Source organism: Dunckerocampus dactyliophorus, chromosome 2, assembly GCF_027744805.1.
Source record: "Dunckerocampus dactyliophorus isolate RoL2022-P2 chromosome 2, RoL_Ddac_1.1, whole genome shotgun sequence".
Classification (NCBI taxonomy): Eukaryota; Metazoa; Chordata; class Actinopteri; order Syngnathiformes; family Syngnathidae; genus Dunckerocampus; species Dunckerocampus dactyliophorus.
The window spans coordinates 9009692-9029893 of record NC_072820.1 but is presented as its reverse complement, the minus strand read 5'-3'; the positions used below and the strand labels follow the sequence as shown (position 1 = coordinate 9029893).

Genomic DNA, 20202 nt, shown 5'->3' with positions numbered 1-20202 from the left:
AATCAACCAGTCGTTGACTGGAGAATATCACAGACAGTTTGGGGTTCGATAGAGTTGAACCATCAAAGGCGCACAATCCGCAGGATATATTTCTGCAAAAAAATGCATTGTGATTGACAACCAAAAATGGATACATACCCAATGCACGAGTGCCTGCGGGTGGAAGACTTGCCCTGCATCTTCCTTGAAAAGCGAGAGTCTTTGTTCATCATTTTATTGCAATGTTGAGAGTCAAAACAGCAATTTTGGAAAGTGAGGGTGAAACTGCTGTGAAAAACCACCACATACTGTAAAAAAAAAACCCAACCCAAAAGTACTTTGCAGTCTGTGTGGTGTTACGTTATGTCACCAGGAGACACATCTCCTTTGACAGGACTCTGAGAAACAATAGAGCAGAGCACAGCAGTCTCGTAAACTCAGGGTTTGAGCTGAACGCAACATTAAGTCAGGCCTTGCGAGTCCTTCTTGGTATTTCTTAGATTTGCTACAAGTGCTCTGCTTCCTTCTCCGTGCAGAATCAACAGATCAGTGCACATCAAGGTGGAACTTCATTGACTTATAGGACCAATTGTTTTCATGGAAGCAAAGGAGGCAGAAATGTTCAACACATGCCTAAAAAGGCAAAGAGCGTTGACGGCTAGAGACCTCACATCACAGAGTGTTCTTTTGTGAGCATCTCATCTCCGAAATCAAAGATATGGGTTCAGTGGTGAAACCCGTCCAAGTATGTGACTAAAAAAGGTGTGAGCCCTTCATACTCAAGCGGGAATAACACCTAACGTTTCAGCTCATCACTCCACTGTTTTACTTTCTCTTGGTGTACTTCCAAAGTCCGTCCAAATCTGCAGCAAAGTGGTGAAATGGATTTCCTCGATGAAAGGTCCCCAAACAAAAAAAACACCAATCTTGAAACAGAGTTGACAACGATGTTCCTTTCTGAGCCAACAGCAACAGGCCATGCAGAGTTAACCTTAGTGGGGGAAAAAGTGAGCTCGAAAGAGCCTTTTATAATCCCATCGGATGCTCCCTGGAGTGGAGCGTCCCACGTAGTCCTTGTCAGAGGGACTACAACCAGGGTCTGCTCCCTCTTCTATTCTCTCCTGAGAGTGGTGGGACCAAACTCAGCTTGAAACAACAAACAACACTATCTCCCCCGAGTGCGAGAGACAGAGAGAGACACTGTTGGGGGAGTGAAGGGGTGGGGTGCAGGACAGTTGAGAGAGGTAAGCACAAATGAGGAAGACTAGACGGCAAGGGTACACACTTCGACAGGCATTGCTTGAAAAAGTTGAGTGGAACTCGCGGTAAGCAGAGTGATTTTATAGAAATATGACACTAAAAGAAGGCCCTGAGCAAGTTTTGTTTCGCGCTGTGAGGATGTGTTCCAGTACACGTTCTGCTCCCTTTCCGTGTGAGCAACCTGCCTTCAAGCCAGCAGTAATAACAGTGGCCTGGTCAATCAATACTTCAATATCGCATGTGTGCGGACTTAAAAAAAAAAAAAAAAAAAAAAGTTGATTCTATTCTCCTCTTTAATATTGAATTCTTTTCTCATGCAATTGCATAATCCCACTACTTCGCACCATATACAAACAAATGCGTGCCCACACAACAATACACTTTCAGTAAATAAAGCATTCAAGCTAGTGAGCTTAGTAGCATCGCACCACAGTCAACACAACTGGAGGAATGTCAGCCAAAACATACAAACTACTGAACGTTGTACCGTCTGCAAGCAAACTGTTCTCAAAGCGTCGCTGTTCAAACTTAATGCCTTTCACTACTACACCATGCAAACTGTCAAGACCTTCATGCTAACTAAAAATAACCAATGAATCTGATCTCTGGTCTTGGGAAATGAACAAAAATGAACCACCCTCAGACGTGAACACAGGTTTAGGTATATTCAGTTTTGCAAGAGTTGGCAGCAATGTCCAAATATATCACATCACAAGTATATTATACAGTGGAACCTTGGTTAGCGTACACCCCAGTTACTGTGTTTTTCAGTTAAGAATAAAATGGTGCTTAATTTTGCCTCGGTTTGCGTACATTTTCTGGCTAGCATACCCTATGGTGTTTAGTGTCTTGTTATTAATACACACAGCATGAGTGCAACTGTGTTCTTAATGTAATTTTTAATCACAAAACGTCCTTGGTAGCAACTTGCGAATACATGGAAATAGTAACAAGAGGTCAGCTCCTTCGCCTGTCTATGATGTCATCAGCGTCTGACTGTAGTTTTTTGCTAACTAACACAGTAACGCCACAAGTCTACTGTAAAATAATGTCAACACAACACATGCTTTTATTGTTTTACAATTATAGCTTTACATGTATAAAACAATTCTAAATGCATATACAGTAAATGACAAATGAAAGGCATGAATCAACACTTTAGGTTACTTTTATCCTAATTGCAGACGTGATTGCTGTCAAGGACAATGTAGCAGTGCGATCAACACGGACACCATCTTTGTGTTGAATTCAATAGTATTTCTCATCGTCTTTGTTAAAATGCCGGCACTTGCAGCTTTCTTTGGCTCCATTTTGGGTTTTTTGCAGTCATGATCAAAAGGAAAGCAGAGACTTGAGGTGAGAAACACTACACATGATATCTTTGTCAACAATAACGTCTTCAAATAACCTAAATGTTCATTTATCCTGTTCATTCCTGTTCATTCATCATTTAAATGTATTTATTTTTGGGGTGGGACGTGTCAAAAGATCTTGCAAAATTAAAACATGACATTTCTTGTTTAGAAAAAAGCTGTCTGACAATAACAAATGACATATATCGCCACGAGAATGTGTGTCTGTTTTCCTCGTCTCTCGCCTCCAAACAAGAAGGAAGAGGGTTCACGCTGTGCATTGGTTCAGCCCCTTGACACTTCATAGATCAACTGCGAACAAAGTAAGACCTCTTGTCAGTTATAGTCGGTTTCACTCTGGGGGGGAGGCGGGGCCGTTAGCATACACACAGCAAAAGAGTGGAGCCTGAAGAGCAATGCAAGGTATAATAGTAGAAATTAGGAGCTTGCAAAGCGAAATGCCACAGCCGCCGTGTGGGAATATTAAGGAGCAAGGTTAGCCCATCATTTCAAACGAGCCAGTATGCCGAATTTATTTGAAATTGGTAGCAACATAAAAGGCAGCAAACATATCCAGCTGACCAAGTTTTCCCAGCTGGATAAAAACCTACACAACAAGATACAGAGCCTTCGTTCCGACAGTCAGGACTGACTGAGACATTTGGTCGGCAAAGTAAATACAAACGGCATAGCACAAAAGAAATGCTGCTCTTTAGTACAGTTAAAAAGACAGCATTTCAAGTAATGCTGCAAACACTTGACAGCCAGTATAAATTGCCTGTGGGAAAATACATCTCACAAACTCCTATTCCACAACTTTACAGAATGAAAGATGACATATTCAAGGAAATATTGTATTATTATGATGTATTATTATTATTATATATTATCGTAACTGGGACGCACGATGGTCTAGTGGTTAGCATGTTGGCCACACAGTCACAGTCTGCAGATCGGGAAGACCTGGGTTCGATTTCTGTGTGGAGTTTGCATGTTCTCCCCGTGCATGCGTGGGTTTTCTCCGGGTTTCCTCCCACATTCCAAAAACATGCAGGTTAGATTAATTGGCAACTCTAAATTGTCCATAGGTATGAATGTGAGTGTGAATGGTTGTTTGTCTATATGTGCCCTGCGATTGGCTGGCGACCAGTCCAGGGTGTTCCCCACCTGTCGCCCGAAGTCAGCTGGGATAGGCTCCAGCATGCCCCCGCGACCCTAATGAGGAGAAAATGGATTGATGGATGGATTATCGTAACTGTGGTTTATTTGGTGTCAAAAAATGTTGACAATAACATAATTTAGTGTCAATTTGTGGGACAAAACACACAGGCATTGTTTTGTGACTCAATTACGTTAAAAAGTTAAAAGGTTTGTCAGTCCAGTCTAGTCATATTTTTTTCATTGTACTTTTCTTAAAATGAATGTTAAAATAGTGTCTCGTCTTGTTCTCGTGGACCCTATCTCGTGCATTGTCTCATCTCATCTAGTTGTGTGTCTCGTGGCCTGCGGGAAAAGTGTCATTTGGAGCCAAGAAGGGATAGCACATTTAAAATATGCGGGTTTTATCTGCAGAATATGTATGTAGCTAGAATATCATGGCTGTCAACCTCTTCAGTGCACTTTATGGCGCCAATGAATGAAAGCCATGAACGCTGATTCAGGTTGAACAAAATTATTAAAAAGTTCTGAGAAAAAATAAGTGTGACATACACTGCTGACTTTATACGACTGAAACTGATTGCAGCAACCTTTTATTTGTTACGATTTTACTACCTCAGACTGACTAAAGAGCTAAAGAGAAGAAGAATGTTTTAAATTCACTTTTGAGACAAAGTGAAATAGCTTCATGGGAAAATGTCATTTGACAAGGTGTATCAGGAGTGGAAAAAAGGTCTTAATCAACTTTGACATGAAGTGAAAATAAAGTTGCGGGTATGTTCTAAAATTGTGCTGCCTATGACAGCTATTTTCCATTGGATCCCGGGTTTGTTTAATTTATGCAGTAACTTTTCTGACATAAGGATACTCTACACATAGCCTTGTAGACGACTCCCTGCAGAACTGGTCAGTTTAAAAGCTGTAGCTTGATGTGTTCGACGGTCAGCATCCGAATTTCCAGAGTGAGCTCTGAAATCTTCCTCCACTAAGCCTCTGTGTGTCTACTAGTTTGATTTTCAGCAGACGCTTGAATATAGGAAAGAGTTTGGCTGCAGAGTTACAATAACTGTCAAACAACTGATGTCTTCCCGTTGCACCAGAAGTGAGCGATCTTGTAAATGCAATCTGAGTTTTCTTAGAGGCTCTGGTTTCTTTAGGAAAACTCATTACTCACTAATAAAAGTCAGGAAGCATTTTTACAGCACTGACTAAAATTTCTCCCAAGCTTTTAATTTTTGCGTCAGATGTGTGTACTGTGCATGCTCTGGAATATTCTGTGCCTTGTATCCATGTATGTACGTCAATGAGGGAAAGATAATCATTGACAAAGAGGGAGGAGGCGTGTGTGTGCAAATTGCTTGAACATTTCCTTAAAGGCTTCCTAAAGGCAGCTTTACCGCACTATCGGGGAAGGACACTGCATCCTTTTGGTGCAAATAAATGTCCGTTTGTAGGATCATGGCTACATGGCTTTTTAATTCATCATCTCCAAACATCAAGAGGTTAGGCTTTTATCAGGACGCAAGTGATCTCATGACTTGCATTAATATTATTGACTGAGTAAATGTTTAATGTGCATTCAACTCCCCAGTTGGGCCAGATGCAACAGTAGCTCATAAAATTTCATGCTTGGGAGTTTGCCGACAGCCAACACAGCTGTGTTCTCGGGAGTGTCCCTACCAAATAACATGTGGGATAAGATCAGCCTACATAGTGCAGGTTTGTTTCATAGCCACGTGGTTGTAGAAGAAAGCGGGCTGTGTCTCCGACACAACAGTGTTTGCTCGACAAAGTGGAACAACACACACAGCTGATTCAGCGACAGCAAGCATGTCATGGAGTCGTGTGTTTACAGAGGTAATTCCAGTCGGGCGGAAAAGGTGAACAAAGCTTTGGAAAAACACTCGCACCTGTTGGACATTAAGCACTACAACTGACAGCTGGAGCAAAAACAATGAAGCAAATGTTGTTATTGTCGTAAAATAGCTATTTCCTAAAAAAAAAAAATATTGTAGCAACAGAACACATCGGCATTAAATTCTGAAAATGCTAATGTGACATAGCAGATTGTCCTAAGACGGTGCACTTTGTTCAAGCTCGACAAATGTGTGAATTCCTTAACATGAGCTTGGCAACGCAACACTTTATAATCCACTGGCCAAAAATAAATCAACAGCAGCAGCTGAGAAGACCAGAACAATGTACCCCTCCAACTACCAGCTGGTCCAATGGAACAATCAGCAGAAGATCAAATCACAAGACTGGGAGAAGAGACTATTGTATTGTATGTATATACTGGATATATTTTAAAAATATGTGAGTTTTCCACCTCCTTAGTAGCAGAAATTGAGCAATGCTAACTATTTTCTACAAGTCCATTTTGATGCATAGAAAAAAAATGAGGTGACACAAGAGCTGTCATCTAAGCCGCTCTCGATGTGAACTCTACCTGGGTGTGTGTGCCAGCGTGAAGCGGCGCCTCTGGAGGTTGATGCTCCGGGCCATCATCATCTTTCTGAAGAACAGAGGGGAGTTTCGTGGGGATCCACGTGGTGAGTCCTTGGGCGAGATCTTCGGGGATCCACCGGGTGAAGCTGTCTTTGACCTCTGAATGAGTTGAATGATCGGTAGTCTTCTGTGTCCCCGAGGCCACTCCTGAACTTCGACCTGCTCATCCTCGGAGCTCTCAGAACACAAGTCACTCATGATCAGCAGAGGATGGTCGTCAATCAGGCTGCGTGCGCTCTGACGTTGGTCTGAGGTGCCTTCCCTAATTTGATTTTCACATCAGCAGAATGTGAGTCCAAATCCTGTTAAGAGTCAATGCCTCCGATCCATTCCATGCATTTAGACACTTTTAAATGGAAGAATCCAACTGCATATCCTACATGTCTCCTTCCTGAAGAAACATGGATACATCACACATTGGACTTGATGTCCTCTTTGTGCCTCCTTCCTGCTCCCAGGCTTTGTTTACATTACTGCTAAGCCGTCCCCTCTCTCCAACTAAATATGGATGCCTGATTTACGGGGAGCACAGCCATGACAGATCACCTCCATGTGCGTCCCTTTGCCACTTTTTAACCCTCAGCCTCCCTCCTGCCTTCGATCCTGAGGGAATATCGCTAATCAAATTCAAACTTCCTTTTTCAGTCTAAACATTCAGCTGTGGCTTGGCTTGAGGCGCCTGCTTGCTTCGTACTTTCACGTCAACTGAATTTGCATACTCAGGCTTGTCTTCTGACTGTCTGAGGTGCTATTTGTTGGGGAATTGCCTATTTCCATAGAGACAGCCTCTTTGCCGTTCACATGCTCCGAGATTACCAAGAGGAGTCACATGAAGCACCTCTGACTATTAACAGCTACAGAGAGCATGGGTGCTGTCACGATGGCGCTCTCTATCTGTGACCAGAGGCAATATCATCTTCACCAGCCCCCCCACCCAGCTAATCTATTTGTTTTATGGCTAAGGAGCAAGAAAAAGGTATCATGTGATGAAGGAATCAGCTAAGCACCGGTCGAGCTGGAGCATCTGACACAGGGCAGAACTTAATACCAACAGCTCGGAGAGAGAAAAAAAATAAGTATGGTTTCAGGCATTTACACTTATAGCTACTGTACAGTCTGTATTTCTGGAGGAAGACTACCTTCTGTGCTTAGAGACAGAGGCAGTCCCAGAGGCTATACACCGGAACAGGGTATCTGCCCATTTTGCAAGTACAGATTTAAAGACTTTAAAGACCTGGTGAAAAACAGGGTGCATTAATGTCAACATGCAAATATGCAAACTGCTTAGATAAACTGAGTATTGTGTTTTGGGCCTGTAGTTACCACTGTGCAAGAAGAACACTGAGTTACTGGAGCAAGCACCTTGAAACATGTAAAAATTAGCACCAGTTGAACAACCGCAGCTAGCATCATTTGAGGCCGAAGAGGGCGATCCTTAGCACCGCCTGCGCCTCAAACTGTACACCTTACAACTCCTTATCGCGCTGACTTTAGCGCTCGCGTTACACTCCACCTGCGTATCACTCACTTGCACTCACTCGGTCCTGTAGTGCCACTGACGGTCACTGACCTTCAGTTTCCTAATCAGAGCTGAGCTTCCAGGAAGGTCACAGTAATAATAAAGTGAACAAATGGTGAATTATTGGTTCACAAAGATGTGTTATCATAGTCACAGATCATGGCTTGTCAATAATCCCAAAAGCCTACATGACAGTCCCAACTGTTAGAGACAAACAGCACTACCAAAAGTCAAATACGTAACACAGCAATAAGCAGTGAGAGGCCGCTCTTTGCCTCAGGCAAACCTGTGGGGTGCTCACCCACCAGTCAAAATATGAAGCATACAGCACCATGCAATTAGTGTACTAATATAACATTCATACTTTAATAACACTAATAAAAGGTTCAAATAAGTATGACACTGCGACATTTTTACGACTGGCAATGTGTGTTGACTTATTCTCAGAGTACAATAAAATCTATACTGCTATACAAGCTGTACAATTATTTCTTTAGTTTTGTCCCTTTAGAAGATATAATAAAAGGTTTGCTAAAATGTGAGCGATGTATGGTGCATTCAGGGTCTTGTAGTTATTAGTGGCGCATGCATTACCTGGCTATTAACTGGACTGTAATAATAAATGCATTATAATTACTACTAGGAGTACAAAACATTAATTGCAATCTACTAATTTATTTTGTACTATGTTACCTTGCATTGTTTCTCACGAAGCTACACTCTTCTGCACCGACTGACAAAAAGCTCACTCTGCTCATGTTATACAATGGAAGAAAATCACCAAGGTGCTGAAACCAATGCACAGAGTGAACCCTCCTCCCGCCTGTTTGGAGGCAAGAGACAAGGAAAACAAACACGCATGCACATGGCAATTTTTATTAAGGCCGGCAAAAATATCAACTTCATTTTCATTGACTGTGTGATTAATTTATTTTATTTTATTTTTTATCAGCCCAGTCCTCGTGCCCACGAGACAGTTTTTTCTGAACGAGAAATCTTGTCACGTTTTAATCTCCCGAGATCTTGTGACACCCCTAATTACTACTATTACGAGTTGTATTTTCAGGTGTGCCAAGATAAATTTTTGGGTCTAATAAAAGTTACATATATAAGGTGTGCAAATTTCTTCCTCAACGCAGCACCCAGAACTGAGCTTAGTTCTTCTCAGCCACCTTCCTGCACACCAAGAACGCCGCGCTCTACTTTTTCTTTGTAAATTCAAGTTAATAGTTCTCAGTGCTCAGCAGTTAACGTCACCGTATCATTTGACACAGAACATCTGGAACATCTGTCAGAAAGGTTTTGGCTGCAAAAGCCCCCAATGGAGCATGCAGTCGGTTCTGACCATGGTGGGATGTTTATATTTAGATTGGAACAAAGCAACGGACCAAATATAGACAAAAAAATCACAGTCATAAAGACAACAAAGCTAAATGTCAACACTGATAGCTCCTTTAAAGTTTGTTTAATGCTAGCTTTGCGAACTTTTTTGATGATGAAATTCTAATATTGTTTAAATTAAAAACTCTGACAGTTACTGTATGCCATTTTTTATATTGAATTGGATCATGCAGGTGTACCTGATATTGTTCCTGCTGAGTAGTATAACAGCATTTAAGCGTTTCGGTCTCAACAAGCGTCACCAGAGGCTAAGCAAAACAATAGTGAAGCTTTATAGTCTGAAGTAAGACACAACTGTGTTGTCCTGGGTCACTTGCGCTCCACTCTTGACCCCAAATTTTATGACTACTGCTGTCATTCTCTGGAACCTCTTCTGCCTTGTGTGCTTTAGTGTATAAAGACTGTGTTGCTGGAAAGCCAGGTACAAGGGAAAGCGACATTGAAAATGCGCTACGCTATGGTCAACAGTCACCAGATATGACTCAACATGCTACCAGCCTTATCTGGCAGGTCTGTCAGCATTCCTTGGGTTTTTAAAGCTATATAAGCACTTAAACATTGGAACATTTGAGCCATAAGTTAATTAAGAGTTCATTTCAGTGATTAAAATGTATATTCATTTGGAAATGTATGTACAATTGATACACCCCTGATCAGGATCAAAGCTAAAAAACTGCAAGCATTTACATTTTGCAATGTTGGATCTTAAGAAAGTTCAAAGTAGAGTTTCAACATGCAAAAAAAAAAGAAATTGGAATGAGACAAAAAAATTGAGGAAGCAATTTATTGCAAACAAGCATTAAAGTGAAATAGGCTGTTTATCAGCTGATCAAAGGTTTAAGACCACAGTCTTTAAAAGCCAAAATCCTGGCAAAAATGTGGATTCATTGTCATTTTCTTTCAGGTGTTCACACTGTCATGATGTCTTGATGACAAAAGCAAAAAAGCTTTCTCTCTTTGAACGTGGTCGGATTGTTGAGCTGCATATGCGAGGCCTCTCACTGCTCGCCACTGCTGCTGAGGCTGGACGCAGTAAGGTTTTAATTTGAAAATTCTTCAAACGTCTGATTTATGGAAGAAAAAAGCCAAGCGGTAGACCCAAAAGAACGTCACCAGCCCTGAGCCGAAGGATCCGATTGGCTGTCCATCCAGACCCGGGGCGATCTTCGGCCCTAATGAAGGTTGTTACTGGTGCCGAGTGCAGTCCAATAACCATCAGACTTCATCTGCGAGAGAAGGCTTTTCAGAAGAAAAAATGTCTTCAACGGGGCTCGTCTCCTTCAATGCCACAAAATTGCCCATTTGGAATTTGCAAGAGAGCACCAAACATGGGATGTTGAAAGGTGGAAGAAAGTTTTATTCTCTGACGAGAAAAAATGTAACATTGACTGACAGCTTCCAACATTGCTGGCATGGCAAGGAGATGATCTGAGGTGCTTTTTCCTTCAATGGAACAATGGAGCTTCAGGTTGAGCAGGGGCGTCAAACGGCAGATGGCTATGTGGAGATGTTGCAGGGGGCATTCCTCATGACTGGCTTTTTCAACAGGACAACGCTGCAGTTCACAATGCCTGCCTGACAAAAGGACTTAGAGAGGAATAACCTCACACTTTTGGGCTATCCTGCGTGTTCCCCCGATTTAAATCCAATTGAGAACATTTCGGGATGTGCATAGCTGGCAAGGCAAGTTTACAAAAATGGGCATCAGTTCCAGACAGTGTATGCTCTTCGTGAAGCTATCTTCACCACCTGGAGCAACATTCCCACTAGCCTCCTGGATACATTGACATCAAGCATACCCAAACCCATTTTTGAGGTGATTAACAAGCATTAAAAAGTCTTTTTTTGAACATTTTATTTCTATTTTAGGTGGGGTTCAAGTTTTTTTTTTTTTTTTTAGCTATGGTCATAAACTTTTGTCATTTTTTTTGTCTCATTCCCATTTCTTCTTTTTGCATGTTGAAGCCCTGCTTAAAACCTCCTTAAGATCCATCAGTGGAACATGTCAATTCTTGCAATTTTTCAACTGGTCTTAAAAGTTTCATCAGGAGTGTATTATATTATGAAAGGCATTAAGAACATCAATGACTTACAAGGCTTTAGAGATGCAACTGGTCAGTGTCCAAAGGGTTCCAGGAGACTGGCTACAGGAATCAGCATCCTTGGATTTGTCCAGCGTGGAGGGTCTGCACGACAGTCTGGGCAGTTGGAGGTTGCCTGAGAAAAGCCGCTTGACAGCACATCTGACATAGGACTCCAGGGGAAGCTCAGTGCTGGAGTCCTGCTCTGGCAACTCCCATTGTCGCTGAAAGACACAGGTCATAGTGGCACACAGTATAATGCCGAGTACATAAGGTTTATTCTGGGGCGATATTACACTCACTGAACACCGTAAATCCAGGTACACCTATGCAATCTGTGTGCACAGTATTTGAAATTTTGGAGTTGTTAAGGGACTGCGTGTAACTGGCTCAAGCTTGCATTTTTTAAAACCCCAAAAATATAGAAGGAACACCACAGACTAGCATATATTGCCATTAGTGGTTTATAAGCACAGTTTGAAGGGAAAATGTCTGTATTTTTCACAATTGCATGTAAAATTGAGTGGAAATTGTCGTGGCCGCACGGTGATGAGCGGATAGCATGTTGGCCACACAGTCAGATTGGGAGGAGCTGGGTTCAAATCTCCACTTGGACATGTCTGTGTGGAGTTTGCATGTTCTCCCTGTGCGTGCGTGGGGTTTCCCCGGGTACTCCGGTTTCCAAAAACATGTTGACATGTTAGGTTCATTGTTCTTAAGTATGAATGTGAGCGTGAATGACTGTCTATAAGTGCTTTGCGATTGGCTGGCGACCAGTCCATAGTGTACCCCGCCTCTTGCCCAAAGTCAACTGGGATTGGCTCCAGCGTACCCCCGTGACTCTAATGAAGATAAGTGGCATGGAAAAAAGGATGGATGGAAATTGTTGTTGGGCATTTGGTGTTTGAAGCACGTTCGAAGGTTAGAGCAGACGTGTAACGGTTGTAAACAGTCCCTTTAAACCCGAAAAACTGTCCTGTCATACTGATACACATGCGCACAAACATACGCTGCCTATTATTCTTGAATGAGCAAAATATCTCACTACATTGTGCAGGCTTGGCCTAATGTTGTGGAAGGTTAGTGTATAGGCTTCACTGCATGACATCTCCTGGTTGTACCTTTGTGATATTGCTAAACTGTGACAAGCCTTCAATTGCTAGCGTCACGCGTCTAACACAATAATTGGTTCTCAAAGTAGATTTGACTAAGGCCGTTGTCTACGTCAACAGTGAAACAAGTCCATGCTTTTTCATTGCATCTTGTGACCTCATTACTCAGTGTGCCAGCTTCCAACTGTAGCATTCATCTTATGCACAACAAAAATGCCACATACAGTCAGTGAAGTCCAAACAAAAAAAAAAACTTTCAATCACGTTTGCTATACTGTATTAGGAAAAAAAATCTCTGCTTGAAAAACTGACAAATGACATTTTACCACAAATGTCTTTAGAATTTAGTAAGATACTCTTACCTCAGTGACACTGAAACACTTTGAGGAGTTATTTCTCTTCATACTGTATCAGGCAATTGGCATGGTGATGGAAAATAAGAGGAAACACATGAAGGCCACCATGATTTTGTCCAGCTGTCGCATCTTCCAACAACTACTCCTGCACCTTTTCACTCCTCATCTGTAAAGGTCCGGCGAGCAACAGCTAAATGTCAGTGTATTTACTTTCCTGCTCTAGCCTGCTTGCTAAAAGCAGCATGCACGCATGACAGGTCTGTTATTAGTGTGTGTCTATCTGACTGGACAATCAAGGGACGTCATGCATCCAGAACTTCTGGTTGAGCCACAATGTACTCCCTAAAGTCATCCATACAATTTGAACAGAAACACAAAGCTTCGCAGGACATTACTACTATAGCACAGAATCTAAAAGAATGTTTCATTAGTAGCGTGTTGCGCTGCGAAAATACAAACTTCACTCAACAATCTTAACACATTTGTACTGAAAATGGCACAAAATGTACTTGAGTGTTTGCTGGTAGCAATTGGTAAATATTCCATGCCTACAGGTACATCTAAAAACAAAAATTAATATGAAAATGTTCAATATTTTTTGTCACCTTTCAGAAAGCGAAAACCATCTACAGAAAACAAGGCGAAAAGCGAGGCGATTATGTCCGAAATAATCTGTTTCAGACACACAAATTTAGCAAATAGATTTTATAGGGAATAATTAGTTTTACAAGCAGAAAACAATGTGAAATCATTTTTAGATTTACTGAAGACCATTGATGGCGAAGACGGCGAGGTGCAGAGGAGAGGAGGGGACACCATCGTCGCACTTTGCGATGAGTTCTTTTATGAATTCAATAGTGTTTCTCACCTTTATCTAATTGCTGGCACTCGCAACTTTCTTTGGCCCCATGACGGGTTATTTAGCGGTCACGCTCAATAAAAATGCATGGACGGTGATGCATGGACAGTGAGTGACCAACACGTAAGATGCTATGTTTGGGCACTCGATTCCAGGGAATGATCCAGTCCAGGGTAAACGGACTAGTTTGTCAAAAACCAAATCATACAAAAAACTGGGGCGACTAAAAACAGGTTTGGCTGTATACTGTGGATTCATTACACACAGAGTGAAATATTTGAAGACTTTACAGTACTTCTTGTAAATTGGATGATTATGGCTTTCCTGTAATGAAAACCCAAAATGGAGTGTTTCAGAAAATTGTAATATTGTGGGAAAAGGTCAATATTGTAAAGTCAACGCGTCAAATCTTAATCAGCTAATTAACTCCCAACCCTTGCAAAGGTTTGGTGAGCTTTTAAAGGCTCTCCCAGTCTGGGTCAGTAGGGTACACGGAACGTAGGGAAGACCGCTGACTTGACAGATGTCCAAGAAACAGTCATTGGCACCCTCCACAAGACTGGTTAGCCACAAAAGGTTGTTTCGTAAAACCTGGTTGTTTAGTGCACTGTATCAAGCATATTCATAGAAAAGTTAAGTGTAAGGAAAAGGTACACCAGTAAAAGGGAAAACTGCAGCCTTGAGAGGAACCTTTGACTATGGACTATGACTTTGAAGGGACCTTCATTGGACTGAGGCTGGAGTCGGCACAACAACAGCCATTACAGACGAATTCTAGACTAAAAATGTTGCATTCCTTGTGTCAAGCCACTTTGAACCAGAGACCGTCAGAAGCATCTTACCTAGGCGGTGGAGAAAAAGAACTGGACTGTTGCTCAGTTGTCCGAAGTATTCTATTCAGATTAAATTTTGCATGCCATTTGGAAATCAAGGTCCCAGAGTCTGTAGAGGAGTGGAGAAGCACAGAATCCACGTTGCTTGAAGTCCAGTCCATGATGATTTGGGTTGCAATTTCATCTGCTGGTGTTGGTCCACAATCAACCCAGCCATCTACCTGTAAATTTTACAGCACTTCATGCTTCCCTCTGCTGACAAGCGTTATGGAGATGCTGATTTCATTTACCAGCAAGATCTGGCACCTGCCCATACACTGCCAAAGGTACCATAGGCTGGTTTGAATGACCATGGTGTTACGACACAGGCCGACCGCCTCCATACCAAGCCACATTGATGCAGTAATTAATGCAAAAGATCCAAACAAGTACTGAATGCATAGGAATGAACATACTTTACGGAAGCCTGAGATTTCTGTTGAAAATATCCTTTTTTTAAATTCATCTAACTTTGGGCCATAATAAAAAAAAAAATAATAAAAGGCTTGAAATAGTGCTGTGTAATTGTTTCACTTTCTGCTAACTGTATTATATTCTAAATTGTTTATCTGTACATGTATTTACTGCATAAAAGGTATCAATGACCAAAGTCGGTTTTATCTTTTCAGTATCTGAAGCAGTCGTGGCGCCATCTAAAGGCCACAGAGGTGTATTACCAGACAATTCCCAAAAACTACAAGCCAGCCGCCTGTTTTTAAGTGAAAATGACTTTCAAAGCAAACCCAATGTTTTCGCTAGGACATATTTATACAGTTAATTATATTTATTATTCTGTAAGGTGCAAATGTGTGCAGTAAGATTCAAAATGCAGTAACTATTTAATGACATCCAACAGTGTTGCTTATCTAGTGGCCACAACACCTGGAGCAGGACCAGCATCTGGCCATGTTGAGTGCTGCTTCATCAGTTACGGTCGTAGATCTTGTCGTGTCTCTGGTTGCCACCTACACAGACCGCCGGCTTGACACCCTGCAAACGCACAATCAGTAGTTCAAAGGTCAGGTTCCGTCAAGAGACCATGTATGACTTTTTACCTTGTACATGCTACAGGCTAAAGTAAAGAGAGAAGTTGTGGCTTTTCTCTGCAGGTCATCTGTATGCTCCTGTAAATTCATAAAAACATATTTTAATTTGTCTTAAAGAATCATGCCCAAAATAATCTTCACAGTTCAGTAGGATTCTGATGTTTGCTGTACTATACAGTACATCATTTTGTGTTTTTCCATTCAAATGATTCACCCCGTTGATGGTGACCCAGGGTACAAACTGGTGTGGAGGAACCAGGGCTTGGGTCTTCAAGGCGTTCTGATGCATGAGCTGGTTTCCCTGGTCTCCATTCACACAGGTCATGAGGCGCTGCCAGCTCAACTGGGGGCTGTACAGATGAACACACTGGCCACAACAATGAAAGCCAAGTAGAGACGTGGAGTAATTAGATGGAAAAAAAAGAAGCTGAAACCGGCAGATTTTCCTCACACTCTTTGCAGCTGCGATAACATCAGTGGATGCCTCCATACAAAAGGTGATGAGGAAGGCATTGTCGCTCATGTTCAGTAAACACGTCTGACACGACAGAAAAAATAGTTTCATGATTATAGTCCTACTTTGCCAACTTACTTTGTGATAACTACTACACACGTGAGAAGATTAGTAGAAAGATAAATACTTCCTTTTCACATGACGGGAATGAAACAGCAGTTCACATTTAGTGTGATGATTAGTCAGCAGGTTGTGTTTCGGAACGTTACCTGTATCATGTTACCAAGGCACTCCTGTTCTCCATGCTGGCACTTAAATATGTACTTGCTGCCATCAGGTTTCTCCTGGTGGTCAAAAACGTATTTAGATATGGATTACTCAGTGACACTTGTTTTTCCCCTATATTGCATTCAAATCAATTTTTTTTTCAAACTCTCCAGAAACAGAAAATAGATTTTATATTCTTAGATTAAATACAATCTGAAGTTAGCGAAACAAAAACTTGACAATGTCTTACAAAGAGGGGTGTCAAAAATAGTGTGCTAACGGCCGTAACTAATTTAACACATGCGTATCATGTCAAGCCACACCTCTTGTGATGGCAGACGGAGCCACAATAGCGTGTCCACAGAGCCTGCCGCTCTTTAATAACTTTATTCTGACCTGAACACATCAACAGCAGCACATATCCAACACCATATACAGTGATGTGAAAAAGTTTTTGCCCCTTCCTGATTTCTTATTTTTTTGCATGTTTGTCACATTTAAATGTGTTTCAGATCATCAAACAAATGTATTAGTGACAACTGAACACAAAATGCAGTTTTAAATGGAAAAAAATGCAGTTTTAAATGAAACCTTTTATTATTAAGGGAGAAAAAAAAAATCCAAACTTAAATGGCCGTAATTGAGCTCTCTCAGTCTGAAAAAGTTCATAAAGCCATTTTTAAAGCTTTGGGACTCCAGCAAACCACAGTGAGAGCCATTATCCACAAATGGCGAAGACATGGAATAGTGGTGAACCTTCCCTGGAGTGGCGACTCATCCAAAGGGTCACAAAAGACCCCACAACAACATCCAAAAAACTGCAGGCCCCACTTGCCTCAGTTCAGGTCAGTGTTCATGACACCACCATAACAAAGACACTGGGCAAAAACAGTCTGCATGACAGAGTTCCAAGATGAAAACCACTGCTGAACAAAAATAACATCTCAAGGCTCATCTCAATTTTGCCTGAAAACATCTTGATGATCCCCAAGAACTTTGGGAAAATACTAATATATATTCTCACGAGACAAAAGTTTAACTTTTTGGAAGGCATGTCCCAGTACATCTGGTGTAAAAGTAATGCCGCATTTCAGAAAAAAACATACCAACAGTAAAATGCAGTGGTGGTAGTGTGATGGTCTGAGGATGTTTTGCTGCTTCAGGACTTGCTGTGATAAATGGAACCATGAATTCTGCTGTATACCAAAAAATCCGGAAGGAGAATGTCTGGCCATCTGTTTGTGACCTCATGCTGGAACCAACTTGGTTTCTGCAGCAGGACAATGATCCAAAACACACCAGCAAGTCCACCTCTGAATGGCTGAAAAAAAGCAAAATGAAGACAGAGTGGCCTCGTCAAAGTCCTGACCTGAATCCTATTGAGATGCTGTGGCATGACCTGAAAAAGATTCATGCTTGAAAACCCTCCAATGTGGTTAAACTACAATTCTGCAAAGGTGAGTGGGTCTAAATTCCTCCACAGCGCTGTAAGAGAATCATTCCAAGTTATTTTAAATGCTTGATTGCAGTTGTTGCTGCTAGCTACACAGGGCCATGTAGGTTTTTTTCCCCTTAATAATAAAAAGTTTCATTTTGTGTTCAGTTGTGTTGTGTTGTCATTGACTAATATTTACCGTAAATTAGTTTGATGATCTGAAACATTTCAGTGTGACAAATTAGACAAAAAAAAAACACACCACTGTATATGGTGCTGGAATTGCACCACTGTTGATGTGAATGTGCCTCCATCTGCCATCATAACAGAGGCTTGCCATGATGCGCGTGCATTAATTATGTAAAATTAAATTTAGTTATCGCTGTTAATGCATTCTTTTTGACAGCCCTAATACACGACCACAAATGACTAATTACATGCAAACTGCTTAAAATAGTTTTACCTATGTAATACATCAGAATACAGAAATTGTCTAGCATAAAATTTGCATCGCTGTCTCACAATATTTTCACTGTCTCATCGATCAAGTAAAAAAAATGCCAAGATATTGTGCCAACTTTGAGCTGAACATTGTGGGAACACTTTACTAATTTGAAATCAAGATGAAAACGTTTACAAACAAAGCATCTAACAGGTCTACATGTCAATCAATAGGGTCATAAAGAATGTAATGATAATCCCCACCAGAATGGATTCCATAACGACACAAGAGTGGGACTACCGTGCATGTGCACCATAGCCTCGTGTACCTGAGCATTCCCAAACGGGACAAGATTGACAGATAGGATGTCCTGCAGCAACACCCAGGTGGGGTAAAGCACCTGTGTGATATAAAATATGCAGTCGGGACACAAGCTCTCATAGTAAACATCCAACTGGACAGGTTCCGCTGTCTGACGCAACCTGGTTAAGTTGGCCTGGAGACACAGTTTCAAAACCTGCAAAGAAACACAGGAGTGTACTTTATGGTGTGTTAGTCTGCATCATGTGGCTGTGACAGCAATGTGGGAATGACTGGATTTTGTAGATAGTGATGCAGCACTTGTATGTTCAGTCGCTTAGTGAGCAGACTTGTAATTAACAATCGTGCTAGTTGAAATCACTGCCATAAAAATGTCAGCTGATCAGGACATGTTGCAAAATGGAGGGATCAGGCATGTCAACGTGATCCTGTCATTCATTTGTCATCTGAGTGGAACTGAAAGTGTGCCAGTCACATGTTCTTTCTACTTCACTAAACTGTGACTAAAATAATTTACACTCACCAAACATGAGATCCATTACACGTATTACAGTCGTCCCTTGTTTAAGTGATAAGTGAGTTGCCGCAAAGTAGGATTCAATGTTAATAAATTGAATGTTTTGAAACCTGTTTATGACTTTCTAAATACATTTTTGCCATTATTAGAGCCCTGTAGACATTAAATAACATCATATACGCGTGTATTATTCTTTGTTTACAACACATTGCTCAACTGTAAGGCTAGTACAGGATCACTGCTGGGACACAAGAGACAGCTTTAAACATAGCATGCTACCGAGTTAACTAGTTAGCCTTGAATTTACTTATTCTAAACTTAAGAAAGGGTTTCAAACTGAGTGGGGAAGAAAGACAAAGTAAAAAAATATATTAAAAAAAACATACCCCTTCCACACAAAATGAGAGTTCTTTTCACTATGTCATGGCAGACATGCCATGGCTGACGTTATGGAGTGTGAAGGTAATCTAATGTCATGTCTCATCAGTGTAAAATTACTGACGCCTAGTGACCAGAATACTACATATACTGTAACTTGTCTGTCAATATTTTTTGACTAATAATAGTCCATAGTCAACCACGAAACAGTGGTCAGTCATTAATAGTTGAGGAACGGCGATAGAGTGAGGGGGTGATGTTCGAAACGCGATGTAGTGAGGGAAACTATATGAATGATGTTGCCATTACAAAACGAAGAGGGGGCACTGACAGGTCTTAATACAAAAATATTATCATTCAGTCACATCAAAATGTTTTTAACATTTTGGACTTGACGACTGAATATACTGAAACAAAAAATTAAGTGTTTGAGTGTACGAAATTGTGACGTTTAACGTTCACGTTAGCTAAAAGTGACGTAAATTATGTCACGTGCTGAGATTTGTTGTCTCAACGCTCTTTGAATGTTTGACAGAATCAAACTTTAAGGTTGTTTTTTCTAAAGATAATTATTTTTTTCCATTTCTGAAATTTTCATTTTTAAAAATGCTGTAAAGAACTCTAAATGATCCTCACCCCGCACTGGACAGCCAAGTCTGGAGACGAGCACCACTGTGATGGAGGGTGGGAGCATGCTGACGACAGTGGGTTATATGTGGACATAAAGCTACAGCTAAAGGTCAACGTAAGCAGCAGAGCCACCTTCATCTTCGACACTACAGCCTGCACGTATTCAACTATACAGCCACACAACACCTGCAAACACCCACACATACACAGTCGTGATAACTTTTAAATCGTGCCGAAAGAGCGTTTCCTTGTTCA

The 20202-nt window shown here is 41.2% G+C and overlaps 2 protein-coding genes across 4 annotated transcripts in view; both read right to left on the bottom strand.

Moving 5' to 3' along the window:
* Window positions 1–15383, bottom strand: part of pde4ca (phosphodiesterase 4C, cAMP-specific a) — a 62013-nt gene extending 46630 nt beyond the window's left edge. For 2 of the 3 annotated variants that reach the window (XM_054767710.1, XM_054767711.1), the window contains exons 1-3: window positions 12733–15383; window positions 11271–11482; window positions 6199–6519 (exon numbers count right to left, since the gene is read on the bottom strand). In XM_054767710.1, coding sequence (XP_054623685.1) covers window positions 6199–6519; window positions 11271–11482; window positions 12733–12774 — 575 coding nt within the window. In that variant the 5' untranslated portion in view covers window positions 12775–15383. The remainder of the gene's footprint in view (window positions 1–6198; window positions 6520–11270; window positions 11483–12732) is intronic. The other variant, XM_054767712.1, reaches the window with a different exon arrangement.
* A 508-nt stretch (window positions 15384–15891) lies between these two features.
* On the bottom strand, window positions 15892–20202 carry LOC129177033 (gamma-interferon-inducible lysosomal thiol reductase-like). Its single transcript, XM_054767721.1, has 3 exons — window positions 19954–20202; window positions 18430–18618; window positions 15892–16301 (listed from the first exon to the last, which is right to left on the bottom strand). Exons 1-3 carry the CDS (start codon window positions 20149–20151, stop codon window positions 16200–16202), a joined length of 489 nt encoding a protein of 162 aa, XP_054623696.1. The 5' UTR covers window positions 20152–20202; the 3' UTR covers window positions 15892–16199.